Here is a 20,472-nt window from a genome sequence, read left to right on the forward strand (position 1 = left end):
CTTTTTGCAATATTAAACTTCAATGTCCAGTCGTTTGAACATAAACTATTACACTTGCCACATACTCTTACGGCAAATAAAAGGTTATAGTCTATAAAACGGCTGTAATTGATTGTTCCGTTTAAGACTGTTAAAGTACCGGCTGTTAAGTATCGGCTGTTAAGAACTGGTGTGATTTTACTTGTAATAAAACATGTAGTAAAATATTATAATTGACAGCACTAGTAAACACCTACCATTCCAATAATATACAAGAAGAAATGGGGCGTCTGATTGATCTTCAAGAATGATTGTAAAAGCACACAGAAAAGAAAAGATTTTGCATTACACTGAGTATTAAAGTTGTGTGAAATAAGTGAGAATAAATGGAAGAAAGACAAGCAGAAAGTCTAGCTAAAATCTTCTCAGCGTACTCCAATGTAGTACATTCGTTCGTTTTTTTCTTTAAAAAAAACCCATTGACTTGAGAATTTCGATGTAGGGGTCAATTTCTCCCCTACCATGCTCCTATATGGCCACGGGCAAAATTTAGGGCTAATATTTCGCAATTGTTATTTCTATAAGGAGAGGAGGGAACTGGGGTTAACGTATACTTGTACAAATTTAGATGATTATTTCAGGCTATTGGTACTGTATTGCACAGATGAAGCAGCCTAACCGGTCGTTGCCTTTATACTACATAATATAACTCACCATGATTGTACAATACTGAACACCTGCCGACTATAAACAAAACTAGTAGTTCATCCTAAGTTGGTAGAGGGGTAGGGAAAAAGAACAATGATTCTACACGGCATTATACCGTCACTGACATCTAATAATATAAAGTGAAGCTATCTCCCGACCTCATCAACAAATTCTCATGCTATTTTCATATCCCCAATGTCAGTTTACAACAATTCTTCATCTTGTGTACACTCTACCGCTGGACCTAAAAAGATAGAACCCTCCTCCTGGGAAACACTCTAAAAAGAAACGTCTTTTGAAAACGCGTTGGTGTGTTATTTTCTAAACATTCCGTTCAATAGCATCGTCCCGCATGGTAGTGCGCATTGGCTATTGGTGTTAATCCAGTTCTATAAACACTGCCATGTGTTTCCAAAGTTGTGATCGCGTAACGATATTGAGCTCGACGTATGCCTCAAATGTTTTTATCAACACCAGCGTCTTTGTGGTATATTAATATTAACAGCACGGCCCAAGTAGTATTAGCACCCAAGTGTTGATAGCAAATGATGTCACGAATTAAGCCACGCCTTCTTCAGACGTATTGATATATGATTGGTGGATTGAGGCTGACACCACGAGCGCGACACGCGAACGTCGTACGCCTGCAGTGCCTACCTAAATATCATCATCACCTCCTGATTTACCGTTCTGTACCAGTCAGATTGAAAGGAAAAGAAGAGGTATTTTGCAGTCTGCTTAATTTTTGCGGTACAATTATAGAATACAGGGCCATTCATTAACTCTTCCCAGCATCCGGATGCGCGGATGCGCGGTGTGTCTGTACATGTCCGTACACGTATGTCGCCCTCTAAAATTCCATCACGTATTTCATTTTGACTCCGCATCCGCGCATCCGCGCATCCACCCGGGAGTACTAGGAATGGACTTAAATAATTTTCGAAAGTTTCCCCATATACCATTACGTATTTCATTTTGACTCCCTCTAATTTCCATCACGTATTTCATTTTATCACGTATTTCATTTTGACTCCGCATCCACGCATCCGCGCATCCACCCCGGGAGTACTAGGAATTGACTTAAATAATTTTCGGAAAAGTTTCGACATATACCATCACGTATTTCCAATACTGAAAGTTCCGAATGTACGAAGATATTCCACATCAATAGTGTGTCGTTCTTAAAAGGCATCCGTACATGTGTGACGCCCTCTAAAATTCCACCACAGAAGTACTAGCAAAAGATTTAGGAAATTTTTGACTCCGCATCCACGCATCCGCGCATCCACTCAAAAAGAAAGAACTGGGACTTTGACATTTTTTACTCACATACGTACTGGGGTGAGAGTGAGCATCCGCGCATCCGGATGCTCAGATAGTATCATCGAGTGGCCCTGTATTCTATAATTACTCCATTTTTGCATTACCTAGATTAATAGGGTGAAATATTAGACGTGAAAATTGAACATAGGCCTAGAACTAGCGACCGTCAGGCCAGAATTGTTGAACTAAAAGGCGGCAAATAGCCTAACGTTAACTGACGCTACACATTGACACAAAACGGAATGCAGATAGCCTAACGTGCTGTCTGCTAACTTGCAACCAAGTCAACAATGCTAGGCTAAGTTGGACGCAGTCAGTACGGTAGGCTATTTAGCCCTTAGCTGCTAAGTTGGACACAGTTAGTAGGCTTTTTAGGCCTAGGCTAGGTCTATGTTAAATTACGGGCCTAGGTTTGGGATCATATCTGCCTATTCAGTTCCGCAAACTGACAAATGAAGCCTATAAAACCCTGAATATGCTCAGAAGAAATAGGGCTAGGCTACCTGGCTCTAATTTAGAATCTGTGACCGAACTAGCCCTACTTCATACCCAGAATGTAATTATAATGATGGAGTCCATGGCTATTCTTACGACTAGTTGTAACAATTATTTATAAACTATTCTTACGACAAAGGCGAATTCAAGCGCAGTAAAGTAAATAAAGCAACTGCGCATGTAGTAGGGGTAACCCTAACTTTAACCCTAAACCCCAATCCTAACCCTAACACTTACCCTAACCGGAAATTATTGTTACTCCTGGTCGTAAAAAATAGTACTCCTGTCATAAAAATAGCAACTGCGCATGCGTAATCGGAAATTATTCTTACGAACAGTCATAAGAATAGCCACTCCTGTACTGACTTAGTGCACAGTGTGATGTACTTCCTGTCACAGATTCTTAATTATTTCCCCAGGCTATGGGTCAATGTTCTTCAATTTACTTACAGATTAGAGGATTAAAGGTGGTGTGCGGAATTCATTTCGTAGGGGCAATTTGGGCTGGATTGTCTTAGTGGTACCGCTTTCTCTGGACTGACTCTTATGACGGTACCGCACCTGCTGGCCAAAGGACCGTCAGATTTTAGGTTATCTGGGGGGCGAACCCACAAACAAGCGCCATCGCTAGGCCCCAACTCCTTGTGATAACTTGTAATTTTGATGTGTTTGTTTGTTTACCAAAAATTTTGAAAATTAATAGCCTGATCAACAGTAAACATGTGCATTACGTCACTGTCATGTGTGCTACGTCATATACCACAGCGCACTGGTGCAGAGCACAGCATGCAGTCGTGAACTTAAGTGATCATGATTTCTGAAAAGTTTCCAGATTAGCCAGAATAATTAAATTTAAGTAGAAAAAACTGTAAGAACTTAACAATACTACCCTAACCCTATCGATTAAATAAATATTAACTGTAGAAATTGTATTTCTAGCCTAACCTAGAACTATCTATGCCTGAGTATAAGCCAAAATGGAACCGGTAAAACTAGTTAAAACTAGAACTCCCACAGTAATGTTAGCTTTACAACAGTCAAAATGAATTATGCCTTAGTAATCTGCTAAACAGGTTGGACTTGGTCGTAATTAAAACCCGATTTTCTCTAGGCCCTAACTAGGCAGTTACTAATATTTAAGTGGTATTTTGTGAAAATTGTCATTTCCTAACCTGTAGAATTTAATAAAGTAAGTCTGAAACAGCTCGTAATGTAATAAATACTTGTAATTATCTCACACAGACTGGCAAAACCACCGGAAAAGTGTGCTAAAGCTAGCATGCCAATGTGACACTATGCAGCTATCGGTACTTATAAGTAAATCAAGCCGCAGTTTGTGTTAGCCGCAGTAGCAAACAAGAAAAATCAAGATTTCCTCATTTGTGAGTGTATTGCCACCAGATTTATTATATTGTTCCTAACATCTTATAAATACTAGAAAAAAGCCAATCAAAATCATAATTTTTTGGTTGAACATGTTGCTTGCATCTGGCCACCCCATATTTCTTACACCATTACACGTAACTGACCCACGCTAGTTTTCTGAAAGTGGAAGCACCGCAGCGAAACATGACACAGTCAACCATTCCAACGTTAGGCTAACTTTATCAGTGGGCCTATCTTAGCCTAGTATTTCACTACAAACGTGCAGGAAAATAGCTATTTGGGGCCAAAGTGACCCCTAGGTGACATTTGGCCTCAAATCCCTGAACGCACCCGTACCTTTGGTCCTCGGTGATACTGACTAACTTTCATGATCATCCAATTTGATCTGTAGGAGAAGCACTTTGCAATTTTTCACACAATGGCCAAAACTGACCTCCATGCTGACCTTTGCCCTAAAATTCCTGAACACCCCATATGTACTATTGGTCAATGGTAATACTGACCAACTTTCATGATCACCACATTTAACCCCTGCAATTTTTCAATGTTTGTCAAATGTTAGCGAAACTTGGTGGGTATGGTCTATCTTCTGTCACGTGAAATTTTAGTATACAGTTGGGGTGACTGGAGGTCATTTGCTCTGTATAATTTGCATAATTTATGCAGTTTTTTAAGTTTGTCAGATTTTCACAAAATCTAGTTGATACGGTAAAAATTCAGTGCTGATAGTTTTTAAGGCAGTAAAGGTCACTGGAGGTCACTTAATATGCCTAATTTGCATAAATTGTTGAATTTTAATAAAAGGTGGCCTGCAGGCTCCTGCCCGATGGTGCCTAGAAATATACCAGGAACTAGTCGTAAAGTCAATAACAAAAATGATATATTATTAAAGTTTACTGTCAAAACATGGCTTTGTCATTATACATTTCTAAAAGAATCACAATTCACTATAAACAAATAATATAATTAGATTCAAACCCCAAAAGGAAATTCGGACCCAGAACCCGGATTCACACAGTCGGGGTCAAAACTTGTGGATTAATGTTCCTAATGACCTTGTTAGTAATTTTATTTATTTAATTTCTTTTTTTTTTTGTTGTTTCTCTTCACAGTGCAGTGACCTGTTTCTCTGTTGTGCTATCTCAAGCTTCTGTAAGTTAAGGATGGCATCATTTTGTCCAGTAAATTTTTCAGTTTGGTAGTTTTCAGATACTGTATGTCATGAAATAAACTATTTCTGCTAGTGGTTGGGGGTATCTTATCTACTAGGTATAACATCATGGGAGATGAAATTATTCATTGTTGCACCATGTGCAACTACATTGCAGATAATTTTAATCAGTTCACAAATCATATCAGCAGAATCCACAGGAATAACCCTCGCTTTAGGGTCTATGGTGAATTTGGGGACTGGATTTTATACAGGGTATCACACTCCCAGAGCAGACTAATTACCAGTAAGCTTGTTAGGAAATGCATGATGTGAGATAGCAAAACCAGCAAGCAGTACCTCATTAACAAGATAAGTGGAAGATGCAAGGTCAGATTGGTCTCATACAGTACTTGGCTGGTGGAATACCCATAATGAGTAGATGGTCCCCATCATTTTCCAGTGCCGATCTCATCAATATTCATGAGTATGTAGTATGACGAGCCATGGAAGAATACAAAAACTAGGACAGTGCCTGAGTGCTTCTTTTCACCAGGTTACATTCTAATTAGCATTCTTGACGTGACCCATACCTTCTGCCAAATCTCTCTAAGACACTGTTGACCAGGACCAAACAATAACATCAGTCTGTTGGTGTACTTAACTCAATAGCAGCAAGTGTCTTTCGTAACTCCATGGTTAGACCATCTGCAAAGTGTGCCAAATTGGACCACAACAGGAGTGTTCCTCGTCTCCTCAAGATACCCAGTCACCAAGCATATCATGCCATTGTAAAAGTATATTCATCCCTGATGTATAGTACTCAGTGGTCAGAGCTTTCTGACTGTTAATGTGCATGTTGCCCTGGTTAATGAAGTGGTATATGTTTTTGGGATGTTTTGCTCTATATGCAAGAAAGCTTTAAATAATTTTTTTCTTTTTAGTCATATTTCAGTAGTAAGCTGAGCTCCAGAATTCATCAGCTGCATTGAAGGAAAACAGAAAAACATCCCTCACCACCTGTTCATCAGCTGAGTCACCAGACATGCCAGTTGCAAAAAAAATTCCACTTGGGAAGGTTGGTTTGCATGCTCTTTACCCTTTACCTACGGACGCTCAGAAGGAAACGGAATAACATATTGCTTTAAAGTACAATGATCATGTAAATATGCCTTCAGGTATTTCGGTACCGTCTATTGAGGAACCCCAAAAACCTCAGACAAACTTTCAGCCGATATGAGTGTGAAAGTAAGACACATCTGCTTTTGCGCAATACCCCTTGTGACATCACAAGGGCCACTGTGGGAACCTGTGTAACACAAAGTTAATGCAAAACATACTTTGGAAAACACTGTAACAAATGAACTCAGATTGGGATCTGAATACAAACTTACAAAATTGTTCACAAGATTTGAAAGAATTTCATTAATTTCCTCTGTAAATATTACCTTTCGTCTTTCCACCACCAAGGTGCAAAGTAGCAGCATTTACTGTGTAGAGTCTATAAGTGGCCTTGGCATCCCCCCCCCCCTCTCCTTGTGACGTCATCGATGAAGGTGAAATTCATTATAGATAAAATAACTCAACAAGGCATCATGCTCAAATTTTGAATGTTGGGATTTTACATGCCTTCTTTTTCTCTGTGCTAGTTTAGAAACAATCTGTTTCATGACCATAGTTTTGAGGTTTAAAAAGCATATCTAAACAATCGCCAGGTTAGCATAAAATTTTGAAAAATTCACAAGATTTTGGGAGAAAAATATGTCAATTACATAATCCAAAATATAGATGAGGTAATACACGAAAAAAATAGATTCAGCCTTCCATGGTAAAGTAGACTTGCTTGCTGTATATGTAATGAATCCTTGAAAATGTGTATTCCTATTTTTCAGTAATTTGCCCGAGCGCTGGGATGAAAGGTCATTTGTGTCTGAAAAATTTGTGAGCCTACTGAGTCTGGTTCCAAAACGCTTACATTTTATAGGTCTTAACCTGCTCATTTGGGGCCCCAAATGAGCAGGGGTTCTCACTTGGGGACACTGAAAGTATAAGAGGTACAATCTGAATAGAGAGAGACAATGAATCATCAATAAATGTGAATTGTTATTGTGGAACCACACTGTGCCTGCCCTTCATAATACGATTTTGGCAATAAACACAAAATTTATTCAATTCTAGACCTACGACTGGCAAAGTTTTATCCGAAGATGACTTCCTGGAACGTTGCGATGAACTTGTTGATGAATGGAATGGGCCGCGACGTAAAGCCACTATCAAGATGCTAATGGCAGTAGTCCGGCCCTACTTATCATCATGGAGACTTGGCAAAACAGTGAAGGAGGTTGTGGCAATGATTCCTTGCCTGCAGGATGGTGGCTATGTGAGTTGCTATGGTGTCACAATTATGTTCTGATGTAGCCTACCTACAATTGATCTAACACTAAGGTACACATAGAGTACTCTGTGACTGTCTACACAAATTATGTGCATGTGTGTACTGTATGTGTTTTCTGTAGAATCACTTATAGCAGAGTACCATGACCTGTATACGTGGCCCAGCTCTCTTTAGGTGATGTCACTACGTATGCACTCAGCAGTAGGGAATAATATCGGAAGCAGCAGTCTGCTCTGTGTTACCCCAATCGGGGTTTCCCCTATTGTGACGTCACTAGAAGGGACAGTATGAGGCTTAGGTGCAGGAAGGAGAATTATTTTGTGGCTCAGTTTTAAAAATAACATGAAAGACCTTGGCACCCTGGCATTTATCCCCCAATTAGAATGGTTAGTGACCTTACTGTTTGCCATGGGCCACCACTCTTAGTTATTAGGGCTTGCTTTTTATGGTTTCAGATTCTAGAAGAACTGTAGGCATGGATTGGCAGCTCCAACATAGAGAAGGGCCGTCAGTTAATAAAGGCCAATTCCAACAAGCTCTTCAGAAATGTTGCCGAAGTCCTAACTGATGCTCCTTCCGTAAGTTGCCATTTAATCTAAGGGGCTTGGGGTCATAGACACCAGTGTTGTGAGTCGGTAATTTACAGTAAATTTACATGGTGATTTCTGGTAATTTACTGCCATCATAATATACCGTGGTCAAATAGGGTCATATAAGGTAAAATATGGAATACAGCAGTTTTCATGAACAAGGAATCACAAAGTCATTGACTTTCTTGTTTCAGGGGGGAGGCAGGGGTGCACACTAGCTCCTATGCCTTTTCAACACCTGTATGCACTTAAGTATGGAGAGGGTTAAGAGAGACCCATACTGCAGGGTTTCATTTGGTGAAGTTCGGGTGTCTGACCTGGTATTTGTAGAAGATGCTACCTTGCTTGCAGAGTTTGTGGTTTCTCCGTTGGGATTACAGGTGTCATCGACCAAGACCAACATCTAGTCCTTTGGTGGTATCTTGGACAGTACTGTTGAGTTTGTCCCTGTTTTGGGTGAAAATGTGTAGGTCACTGAGTCCTTTTCTGCCTTGGCAGTGGCTCTGTGTCGTGCGAGCCTGAGTTCATTTTAGTAATTATTTTTAGTCTGGCATGCATGAGTCATGAGGTTGCCGGATAATGGTGTTTGACAATCACGTCATTCGGGCAGAGGGAAAAAGCTCCCCAAGTGTTCAACTCCATTGTGCTTCCAGTCTGCTATACTCTAGTGTGGCATGGACATTCACTGTGGGGCTTAAAAAAGACTAGACTCCTTCATGACTACCTCACTTGATAAAGTAACGCAGCATCCTTGTGTGCAGAAAGTCACAATTATGTGTTTCTGTGACAAATGAGCTGTTTTATATTTGAGGTCAAAGGTTATTATTCGGTCCCTTATAGCTTCCTTGAACAGGATATCAGAGTAGGTATATATGAATGGCAACATTATTATTTATGAAATGACTTTCAAGAATATATAGTTACTGTTGATAATATTCATCCTATTTAATTGCAGGTCGACAACATTGACATGCCGGAGGTTGTCCTTCGCCCAGAAGCTTGGCGTGAAGGATAAAGCCCCTCTTGAGCTTCGCAGCCTAACAATTGACAATAACATCAAAATTATTTATGCTGTTGGTGGAGGAGTATTCATTGACTGTGGAACAAACAATTCCCTTAAAGCAATTGTTGCTCTGCTGGGTGGATATTACATTTTTGACTTGAACTATCCGGCCATATATGGACAGTTGCTGGGCTTCCTCCAACAGCATATTCTTGAAGAGCCGTACACATACTTCAAGGGAAGCAATTACCAGCAGTTTTCTAACAAGCTTAAATTTTCCATTAAAGAGCTTTAATTTTTCTTGGCATGATTCTTTTGGAGTTGATAGGTGTTGTGGCTTTTTGGATTCAATGAAGTAGTGGATGTTAATAAAAAGTGCATATTCAATAATCTGTTTCCTTTTGTTTCAGTCCTCTGCACATTTCATGATATACATTGCACTGTTTAAGAGTTCGTAATGTGAACAAGATGTACCACTCTTAATAAGAACAGTTTGTTTCAACCCTCATGTGAGCACAAGTAATTCATTTCCAGATTGAGAAATTAACCCAGTCATCTTTGTGTATATAAAAACTGGGATTTTACCTTAGTTCAAGCAAGGGCTGCTTAGTGTGCTTCACATCTTTTACCAAGCTGGTTCCCAGACTGTCCCGGGGTCATCTAAGGTCATTTTGGAACGAATGGTTAAAACCAAAATGAACACCATGCTTGCTAAAGCATTAATCCCTGTTTCAACACCTAGTGTTGCTTTTAAAACACAATTGTTGTTATAGACGCGTATATGCGTTAATTAAGTGTTACATGGCTGAAGACGCGTTGAGGCGTTAATTTTACATGAACACATAAACGTGTTAATACCTTATCCGATTAACACTAAAACGCGTTCATTAAGTGTTACAAAAATGTGTTAATTTAGGCGTTAAAACATTAACACCATTTGTTAGAGTGAAGTGGTTGGATCCTTAACTTTCTTATGTGGTCATGCCACCTGATCCTTTACTGTCTCGGGGGGCAAAGACTTACTCTAATAGTTGGCGGCTAAATTCCGGACAGAGGGGGGGGGGGAGGGGGTCGTTTGTCAGGGGCCATGGAAGAGGTGCCAGCTTGTGCAGGGGGGTTAAAATGTGAAATATGTAATTTTTGTCAGGTTAAAAGCTTCCATGACTGTAATCAACCAATTACATGGTAGGCAAACAACAAATTATGAGGCATTTGTCAGACAAGTTTCAAGAAGTTTTGTGTGCAATTTTAACAGTTCTATAGCTTGTAGATGACAGCCTCATCTGTTTGTTACACCTATGGCTTGGCGTGGCCATCATTAATCAACTTAATCTCTCGAGCGAGTTGACATTCTGTACAAGGCTGGCACCAAATAGTGGAACAGCAGTCGGAGATTAGGTTACCCTGTAGAAACAAGAAAAAAAAAAAAAACATTTGAAATGGAAAATAAGGGTAATATGGTCTAGGAGGGTGCTCCGCTATCCCCTCACCCCCCCCCCCACTCTGCCCCAACCGTTTGTGTTTCAAATAAGTCCAAGATTCCTTCATGTACAAGAAATCGACAGTTTTTCAGCCCACCTTCAAAATTGTATTAAAAAAAGGGAAACCTTATAGGGTAAACGTTAACCGTTTCAATATTATAATGGTATATTTTAATAGTAGAGTTAAGGGGAAAATATGGAATTTATATTGATTGATCGTAAAATTCGAATGATTATATCTTTACATCAGATACACCGTGTTAGGTCACTGTTAGTACAATCGTTTCGAACAATGGACCATAAAGTGCTTAGTAATATACGCCAGGGGCAGTCTTCAGGTATTCATGGTTTCGCGACAGTAGTAAGCCTGGGGCTGCTACGTAAGCACTACCATTTTATATGCTAATAGAAATTGTTATGGTGCTGATCACTGGGTCAGGGGCTATGGTGACATCCCTCTATATATACACTTCCTTCAGATACCAACGACAATTTTAACTTTGCTAACATAAACAGTTACTTCAAGAACCACGGGACAGTACTATGTCGCTATATGCATTGTCACATTATTGTGTGTATCATTGTGCTGGTCACTGTGGTTTAACCATGGAGCTATATAGCTCCATGGTATAACGAACCATGGTAATATGCCACCCTTGAAACGTCTCCAGTTACTGGTTTATCTATATCTCTGTTCTTCCTGGTTCTTTTGAAGAGGTTAATGATCACATGAATAATACATGCTTTTCAATATAATGTTTGGGGCTTTAGACATGTAACTAATAATAACTGATTTTTTGTCCCAAACGCTTCTCAGATTTTAATAATTACTAGTATATTGGTTTAGTTATATCTTCAATATCTCACTGACGCCATGGTCAGTGTTCAAGTTTGAAAGAGAACAGACAAGGAAATGAGTCGATGGCGGACAAGAAAACCAAGCAGCTTTCACTTTCTTGTAAGTCCTAGCATTTGTCGATTGTATATATTTCAGACCCGTCAATTCTCCCGGTTTTAAGGGGGGAGACTCCCGGTTTTTACCCGAATCTCCCGGCCTCCCGGTTTCATATTCTATTCTCCCGGTTTTTTAATGTTTCATCACTTGCGACATTTCTGAAAATAGCCAACAATTAGTTCTATGCTTAGTAATTCCCCACAGTAAGGCTGAACAGGAAAGGCTATTCAGTGTAGTTCGCAAGAACAGGACAGAGAGTAGGTCAAGTCTCAAGCTTGATGGGACTCTATCTAGCATACTAGCCATGAAGTCACAGTACCCAGAGTCCACTGTTCTCTGTTTCAAATGGTAGCCTACTAAAGAAACCCTGTAGAAAGCGAAGCGAGCTGCTGTAAACTACAACAAGAAACACTGACATAAGTACACTATACTTATTTAGGAGTATTTATATCATTTCAGTTGAAAATTACCAACCTCCCTGTTTTCCCCTTGTTCTCCCTATGTTTGGCCCTGAAAATTGTTATTCTCCCTATTTTGGGGTCAAACAGGTTGACATGTCTGATATTTTGTATAGCAGGGTAGATAATAGGCTATCTCACCTCGATATTATGCTTGCCACGGAAGTAACTCCTCATAGTGAGAAGGTTGCCAGGGACACATAGAGGCATACACACATGCTCCCCCATTTGCTGGGACATCATACAGATGTGACAAGGAAGGAAGCACGCTAAGAGACCTGTATGGACAAATCATAGCAAGAATTATATACGTAGCAGTTTACAAAACATCATCGTAGTGATACACTTGCTGAAAGTATTGCGGAAACTAAAGTGTCACAAGTCAATGGATATAAGACAATCGAACATTACAAGATAAACAACGATATATATGGAAACACTTTATTGAAATGGTTTCGATTGAAATTCTATAAGGATGTAAACTTCACAGGTTTACAAATGACGGCCATGTATTAGGCAAAAACACGGTACAGGTTGTTGTTAATGTATTTGATTGCACGGTTATTAAACTCTTTATATGCTAGCTGTCAAATATTTCATTGCAAAAACGCCACAAGGGGTTGAAAAATTATGAGACTGTTTGTGAATACCACCTACCCCCCGCCACCCCCATCCCCGTCTCCACATATCCCAGTGACGTGCACAAGATTTCAAAGATTGTGGAGGGGGGGGGGGACTTCTTAAACTTAAACTTTGGTTGATTATACTGTTATGAAACTTTATGGAAGGGAGTCACAGTGTGCCAAAAGAAGTGTTCTAAATGGGATGTGTAATATCCCATGACTGGAAAGTTTATACTCTACGGACGATGTCAATGCTCCCCAACCCCCCCCCCCTTATTCCCCGCACCTTTCTCACGCCCGCCGACTGCAATAGTCGGAAGTCCCTTTACACCTCTAAGGAGCATGGACATTTTAACTTACATATTATGGGATCTGCAAAGCAATCAAAGAGATCGGTGGTCCAAGGTCGACCGACACCACGTGGGAAGTTTGGGTCGTTGATGTGGAGCAGAGGCTACAAATAAATACAGGAATGAATTAACGAACGAACGAACGAAACGCACAGCCCGACGAAAGGAACCAACGAATGATTGGATACATTATAGTTATGAAACCAACACGCCGTGATAAGTCTCTAAGAACAAGTTATAATACTTAACGAAACTTCTTGTAGTTTCAAGAACCGTTCAAAACCGTTCAACTGACCCGTTAATGACATGGACAACAATAATTCAGAGGTTATCTATCGTTTTTCTATATTATAACAGAAACATATTCATTTTTGTAAATTCTTATTACAGGAAAAACAAACAAAGCGTTTTAGTAGTTTAATATTGAATATAGGCTATACCATGTTAGTTCGAGTACACGATTGGTAATAACTGAATTAAAAAATATATATTCAGTCATTTTCTTCACAGCTTAGATCTGTTTGTCATGTTGTTAACAACCTGTCATCGTTTTCACTGAATTATTTGAAAACTACTTGCAGTTATCAGCTAAATAAGCATGATTCGAATTCATCGCGATTTTATTGAGTCTGGGATGACCGAAGTTGATGGGAAGTTTCTTTCTCCCTCTCTCTCTCTATGAAAATCATGCTAGGATCAAAGCCACTGTTGTTAATACCGATAGGAACTTCATAGTTAACTTGATTGAACAGTCAATACTCATAGCTAGTACAGTAACTACTGTCCATGTTCCACAACCGTGCATCAGTAACTACTGCGCTGTGTTCGTAACACGGTAACATGTGTTACAGGTGGCACAGTTATTACCGCAAAGTTTTTTCTCACTGCGAATTTAAAAATTAAAAAATTAAATTTTAAAAATTTTAAAAATTAAAAAAAAAAAAATTAACAATTAAAATTTAAAATTTATATATTTTTAAAGCTTTCAAATTTTCACCTGTCGGACTCGTAGTTCAACGTGTAACAGCTTTCCAGTAATTACTGTGCCAACTGTAACACGTGTTACCGTGTTGCGAACACAGCGCAGTAGTTACTGATGCACGGTTGTGGAACATGAACAGTAGTTACTGTACTAGCTATGAGTATCGGGTGGATTGAAATACTAAAGGTCTAACTATGGCGCAACGTTTACCATATACAGCACAACATATATATATATATATATATATATATATATATATATATATATATATATATATATATATATATATATATATATATATATATATACAAGGGCGTAGGAACCGGTGAAAAATGTGTAGGGGCGGAAGTATCATTCCGCCCCCCCGCTCCGCAAGTCCGAAAACCCCTTTTTCATTTCCAAATGAGAAAAAAATCTCATTTGGAACACCAAATTGCATCTAAGGCCAGGTGAAAAATACAAAATTAAGTTTACAAAATGGAGTGGGTGTTGAAGTGTGCTATATTGCACCAAATTGCATCTGAGGCCACCTGGAAATGCAAAAAATTCCAAAGGGGAGGGGGACACCCCCTCCCCTTAGACCCCTCCCCCAAGCGGGCCATCAGTCTTCAGCCCCCCCCCCCACTCAAAAGTACCTTCCTACGCCACTGTATATATATATATATATATATATATAACTAATCATATAGCACACCATGTCATATCGTACCTGATTGGTTCTCGGTTGGTTCGTAACAACGGTTTGAGCACTGCCATAATTGGTCATTTTGTCCATGAAGTATGATTATGATGCTAAAATAGAATGTAAAGTTAGGAAAATTAAAAAAAAAAGAGATGGATAGAATTAAAGTTAATTTGACAATCTAGAGAATGTAACTCATTGAATTTCTGTAAGACAAACCATGAGGGCACCCTCCCTTTACGCCATTCTCATTCTCGTACCCACTTGTCACGGCCTTCCCCACCCCGCCCCCACACTCCCTCCCCACCTCAACGCCATGCAACTATGGAGTTAATCTCCTTTTCTATAGGAAGCGGGCAGCATTACTACGAAGGGAAATTTCTAACACAAACAAATGAAAGTACTGACATATAGGCTAAAATAAAATACAAGTAAATGAAAGTAACACAAACATATGAAAGTACTGATTAAAAAAAAATATTATAACAAGTATTAAATTTGCCAACTAAAGGAAAGTAATTAATGGCCTTTCTTTAACTTTCGGTTTCATGTTGCCCTGGACTGTTTTCTTTCCTTTTTCTATGTTATCCTTTTCTGACAAAAAGTAAGTTTGTCAATTTGAGAAGCGCTTGCTTGGAGTTTGTATAGCGAGAACCTTAACTAAAAGGCTTAAAGGTTCTGTATATTTACTGCATCACAATATAAAGTCAAAGTGGATGGGATAGGGTGCACGGGTATATGTAGGATATTACGTAGAAGTTTACAGTTCTTCTGCAAGTAATACGATAAATGCTTTAACTAATCATCAGAGATTATACGTCTCATATGTCACCGGTTGGAATCTTCCATTCATTTTAACTGTAACTCAGGTAGTTTAATGTATCTTGTGGAAATACGCTATGAGAACGATGAAACACCAAGGTGACTCTGTCATTGTGTGAAACTATCTGACTAGCTGTAATCCATTGATTAAACTAAGTTTGGATGTAATGTGTCGATATATCAAATTATAGTAAAATCAGAGAATGATAAAACAACCTTTTTTTTGCCGTAAAACCCCTGATAAATAAATGGAAGAATCCGACATGTGAATACTTTATGCCTCGAATGCCGCTGATGATATATGAAAGAAATGATCCGTGGCGCTTAATTTCTTAACATTGTGCAAGTTTTCATAAATGTCAGATTTTTGGAATCATGCTCTGATTGCATCTATACCCAAGTATCATTCGAAAGTCATAATATATCCGGGCCTTTGGAAGAAATGTTGATTTAACTTTAGCCTATATAAATTAAGCCATAGTTTACGCATTGAAAGTCATCATAACGCAATCCGTTAGGCAGTTATCACATCAAATTATCAAGTTAAATGATCAAAACATATTGCCAATATAGACGTTGACCTCGTGGTTCATATATCAAATGGATCAAAGACTTAAAGAGTTAAAGTCTTAGTGTCCCCCTCCCCTTTGGAATTTTTTTGCATTTCCAGGTGGCCTCAGATGCAATTTGGTGCAATATAGCACACTTCAACCCACCCACTCCATTTTGTATATAATCTTGCATTTTCACCTGGCCTTAGATGCAATTTGGTGCTCCAAATGAGATTTTTTTCTCATTTGGAAATGAAAAAGGGGTTTTCTGACTTGCGAAGCGGGGGGGGGGGGCGGAATGATACTTCCGCCCCTCCACATTTTTCACTGGGGGGGGGGCTGGCTCCCCCAGCCCCACCCCCGGTTCCTACGCCCTTGTTTAGGGGGGAGTAAAGCCCGCCCGTCCCCCATACCAAATTCTAGGGGATTCACTAAAAGACAGAATATTAGAAATATATCTGTATATACAGTACATACATACGCAACGTCTACATATGGTGCTACCTAAACAGTTGACAATTCTTCAACATTGTTTCCAAAGTTGCAATATATAGCACCATTTTGCATCTTGGCACCTTCCAAAATATGCTATAACTGAGTCTGATAATGGTCACTAATGTAAAGCATGCAGCACAAATTTCACTGCCACCATCAAATTCATTTCCGTCTCACTGAGTCAATGTAAGTATTTGATGCCCTGTCGTCGAGACGATATTGTCTCCATATTCTGTTGGGCTATGTCACATTTCAGAAGACCACACTATAGCTCTAATAAGCGCCAAACAATTTCTTAAACGCACATATTGATTTCACCTTGAAGATTGAGGGGTATAGTGACTGCACGGTACGGCAGTTCCGAGTATAAATGTAGGCCTATATGGTGCAACTAATAACTACCTTCAACTAATGGTTAGACGGTGGACCCGTGCAGCATGGAGGTATCACATATGTCGCTATTACGATGGTTAGTCACTCGGAAAACATATTGAAGGCGAATACGGATTAAAGAGGAGAAAATCACACTCGAGGAGTTAAAAGATCTTAAATGGTCCCTTTCAAACCACTAAATTATTGTTATAATTATACACAGGCGCGTAGCCAAGGGGGGGGGGGGGGGCGAAGGGGGCAGAATGCTAAGATGCAACTTACAAGGCCTGGGAAGTGCCATTTCCTGCGATCTTGGAGCAAGGGCGGCGGAACCGGGGGGGGGGCACAGGGGGCACGTGCCCCCCACTTTTCCTCAGGTTAAAAATGTGCCCTTTTTCTACATAAAAATTGAGGTGTCTCAAGTAAGCAAGAGGCCAGGGAACCAGAATGAACACTCGGGAAGGGCCGTTTCCGGCCATCTGAGGGGTTTGTAAAACCAAAAAATTTGTTGTACGCTCCGCGCCAACCGATGGTGGCGCTCCGCTCAGATAGTCGTGCATACAACTTTGCAATTCTTGGCTACACCCCTGACTTTTAATGAATTTCTGTGGGTCAAACTCAAGCTATTTCGAATGGAAAAAATTGGTTAAGATATTAACAAGAAATAAACTCTAATTCGGAAGATTCCTACATTAGCAACTAGCATGTTTTCACCTCATTTTGTCTCAAAAGAAAACTTGTTCCTTGTTTCCCAATTTGCACATTGGATATTGCAGTGCTAGTATGCATATTTTCCTTGAGGGGGGGGGGGGGGGGCAGGATGTTGATGGAGTGATGTGTATACGCAAATAAGTTAGTACAATAAGAGTTATAAAGGGTACTAAATATAAGGCTGCATCAGTCCAATCAAATTTCTGCAAAGTGCCCTTTGATATCGGTGCCCCCCCAGATTAAAAGTGCTTCCGCCGCCCTTGTCTTGGAGGCATTTTCAGCCAAAATTTTCTTGTACGCTTCGCTCCAATCATGGTGGCGCTACGCTTAGATAGTTTGCAATTCCGAATCTACAGTTTCGCCCCTCCCTTGGCAAATTCCTGGCTACGCGCCTGATTATACAGTAATTCATTCAAGGTAACTCGGCCCAAACTATGGTACTCTAGCTAGTAATAAGATTTCGTTCAAGTTGACTGAACAATTTAAGGCTACCCTTTTCTATGACAAAAACCTGCATGGCTGTAGGAAAAAGAAAAGGAATAAAACAACTAACGTAACTAAAGCCCCGATGTGTACTACTGTAACTATATTAGTGGTATTTTGAAAACGCTGTACCGCAGTCAATTGGTACCCAAGTTTCATAACATCGTCATATATACGTTTACAGTCTCTATGAAAAGGTTCTCTAGTTGAGAGTTTGGCTTCTGTTCAGAGGCTCTATGTTGGCTCAATTCTCTTTAAAATAAAATACCATTCCAATGGATGGCAAAAATAGAGAGACTCATGGGTACTGAGGACTCTATAACAATTGGAATACTAAGCGAAATATCAGTTTATACTGCAGGCAGAGCTGTGCAGGCCGATGCACTATAATCATCGAGCATAAAACTAATTGTTGATAGATGGCACAAAGACTAAACAGGCTAACTGAAGCAAAAAAGGTCAATTTTGTCAAAAAATCATAGGCCTTTAGACCTTCCTACTGTCTGCACTCGTTCTTATCATACAGTGCTGATACTTATTGCACAACTCACCTGTGTACGCAATCAAAACTTGTAGTCTTCACAATCTGCTACAGTTCGAGACTAATCTTCACCGGTTTCGTATTGATGTATATTCAACGTGCAATTGAGTCTGTATAAAATACGTATACTGAGAAGAGTGTGCATTGGTCTCAACGAACAGTAAATATCGTATGTGTGGATATTGTGACAATGACTATAGCATTACACGTCAAGAGTTATAAATAGCTATTCACTGCTCAACACTTATTGATCAGTACGAAAAGGAAATTACTTAACAGACAAATACAGCTCGGCTGTCACGAGTTTACAGAGATAAGAGGGCCTTTGTCCTCAATAAAATCGTAGGCCTAAATATGTAAACATACCGATTCAACTTCGCCAGAGTAAGGGGAAACCCCTTTGAAACGTAGGCGTGGCGTAGGAGTCTGTTAGCTGTTTCCCGGCTCCTAGATTATTTTGATAACTTACATCACACGACAATCTAGGTTACATCACTGGAGCATTCAGCTGGATACGGTAAATTTGAATTTATTCGATGAAAAGTTCGTTTCATGCACTGTTATAATCCATCCAGTTTTCGAGCTTCAGTAAAAAGTAAGTCAAGAAAAATATGGAACTAAGCAACAAAGCCAGTTGAAATTTCTGGTAGTTAAATTTTGGTATGAAATAGCCAAAAGTTAAGGAAAAGAATTAGTGTTCACAATCTCGGTATAAGAAGTAGAAATTTCGGTCTAAGAAGTGGAAACTTCGGTATGAGAAGTCGAAACTTCGGTGTAAGAAAATCGAAATAATGAGAACAAATAAACATTTGGAGCATTTTGAAATCAATAGTTGATATTTCCAATGTTCAATCTGGACCACGGTACCAGCAAACACAAAACGTTATCATAACGTTTTGAAAAGAGCCTCTAAAATATGTTTTGATAACGTTAAATGTGGTGTTATAAAAACGTCGGCATAACGTTTTTATGAGATATTAATGTTATATTCAATGTTTTAACGAAACAATGTTTTGAAATAATAGCCTGAAAACGTTTTCGTCACATATTTATTACACCACAAATAACGTTGTCAAAACAAAAGACGAAACATTTGAATAACGTTTTAAAAACGTTTTTGTGTTAGACCTGCATGTAAATTTTCCTGTTCCCTCACAAATGATAGCTTCCTAAGCCATTGATTAACCAATGTCCCCCCACGTTCTGAAGGGCGGGGTAGTACACAATGTCAAATGTCCCCCCTCCCCACAGGTTTAGTGACTGAATCATGTACCAGCTAGGCCTATCAGGTTCATAATGACTCGTGTATCTCCTAAAGGGAGTTAAAACATTGTGCTATGAAATTAATAGCTATTAACGTTTTATTCGCATCTGATCAATCCCCCGAATACACATAGAACTTTACAATTGGGTTAAAATAAGAATTACAGATTTCATTTATAGCGTAAATTAAATGAGGAACCGCACCCATACAGCACTCGTGCTATATGCTACGCCAACAGATATTGAACGCTCGCAGCATTCGCTAATCTCATTTCCAGTATATTATATTTCATATGTTATATAGAATTGTGCATTCAGTTTGGTTAGCAATGCCACTCATGATAGTTTAAGTGTTTTGAGATATTTTCATAGGCGTTTTGAGACTGGGTGTTACGCTGCTAGTTATGTTGTTGTTATAACCATGTTACTCATTATACCTCAAGTTCTAGTTCAGTAGTTATGTGCAGTCAGTTGGCTTTACCAAACTGATCGTCATCATTGTTTTCTGATTTCATTAGTTAGTATAGTGTGCAACATCAAGATTCTATAGGATGACCGTGCGTTTGTATTGGTTTTCGCAAGTTTGGTTAGACTATAACAGTCAACGTATATATACTGAGAGTTCCTAAGATTCAACCTGCGTGAGTTCTTTTAATTAAGAATGTTTAGATGCA

At 39.3% G+C, this 20,472-nt stretch overlaps 1 protein-coding gene and 1 long non-coding RNA gene across 10 annotated transcripts in view; one reads left to right on the plus strand and one right to left on the minus strand.

Moving 5' to 3' along the window:
• The window catches only part of LOC139971520 (cornifelin homolog A-like), a 91,306-nt gene extending 72,525 nt beyond the window's left edge, over positions 1-18,781 (minus strand). The window contains exons 1-5 of the mRNA XM_071978078.1: positions 18,546-18,781; positions 14,588-14,670; positions 12,907-13,000; positions 12,065-12,201; positions 10,018-10,433 (exon numbers count right to left, since the gene is read on the minus strand). Of these exons, the coding sequence (XP_071834179.1) occupies positions 10,326-10,433; positions 12,065-12,201; positions 12,907-13,000; positions 14,588-14,653 (405 nt within the window). The 5' untranslated portion in view covers positions 14,654-14,670; positions 18,546-18,781 and the 3' untranslated portion in view covers positions 10,018-10,325. The remainder of the gene's footprint in view (positions 1-10,017; positions 10,434-12,064; positions 12,202-12,906; positions 13,001-14,587; positions 14,671-18,545) is intronic.
• Positions 1,007-10,024, plus strand: LOC139971522 (uncharacterized). Of its 9 annotated transcripts, none has more exons than XR_011794407.1 (8): positions 2,014-2,028; positions 2,958-3,159; positions 3,748-3,887; positions 5,004-5,043; positions 5,986-6,119; positions 7,220-7,421; positions 7,892-8,014; positions 8,982-10,024. It is a non-coding gene; the product is annotated as an uncharacterized lncRNA (long non-coding RNA). The 9 variants fall into 9 exon arrangements; XR_011794406.1 differs by lacking the exon at positions 2,014-2,028 and adding an exon at positions 2,069-2,083; XR_011794404.1 differs by lacking the exon at positions 2,014-2,028 and adding an exon at positions 2,113-2,127.
• Positions 18,782-20,472: the final 1,691 nt, after the last annotated feature.

This window comes from Apostichopus japonicus, chromosome 8, assembly GCF_037975245.1.
Source record: "Apostichopus japonicus isolate 1M-3 chromosome 8, ASM3797524v1, whole genome shotgun sequence".
Classification (NCBI taxonomy): Eukaryota; Metazoa; Echinodermata; class Holothuroidea; order Aspidochirotida; family Stichopodidae; genus Apostichopus; species Apostichopus japonicus.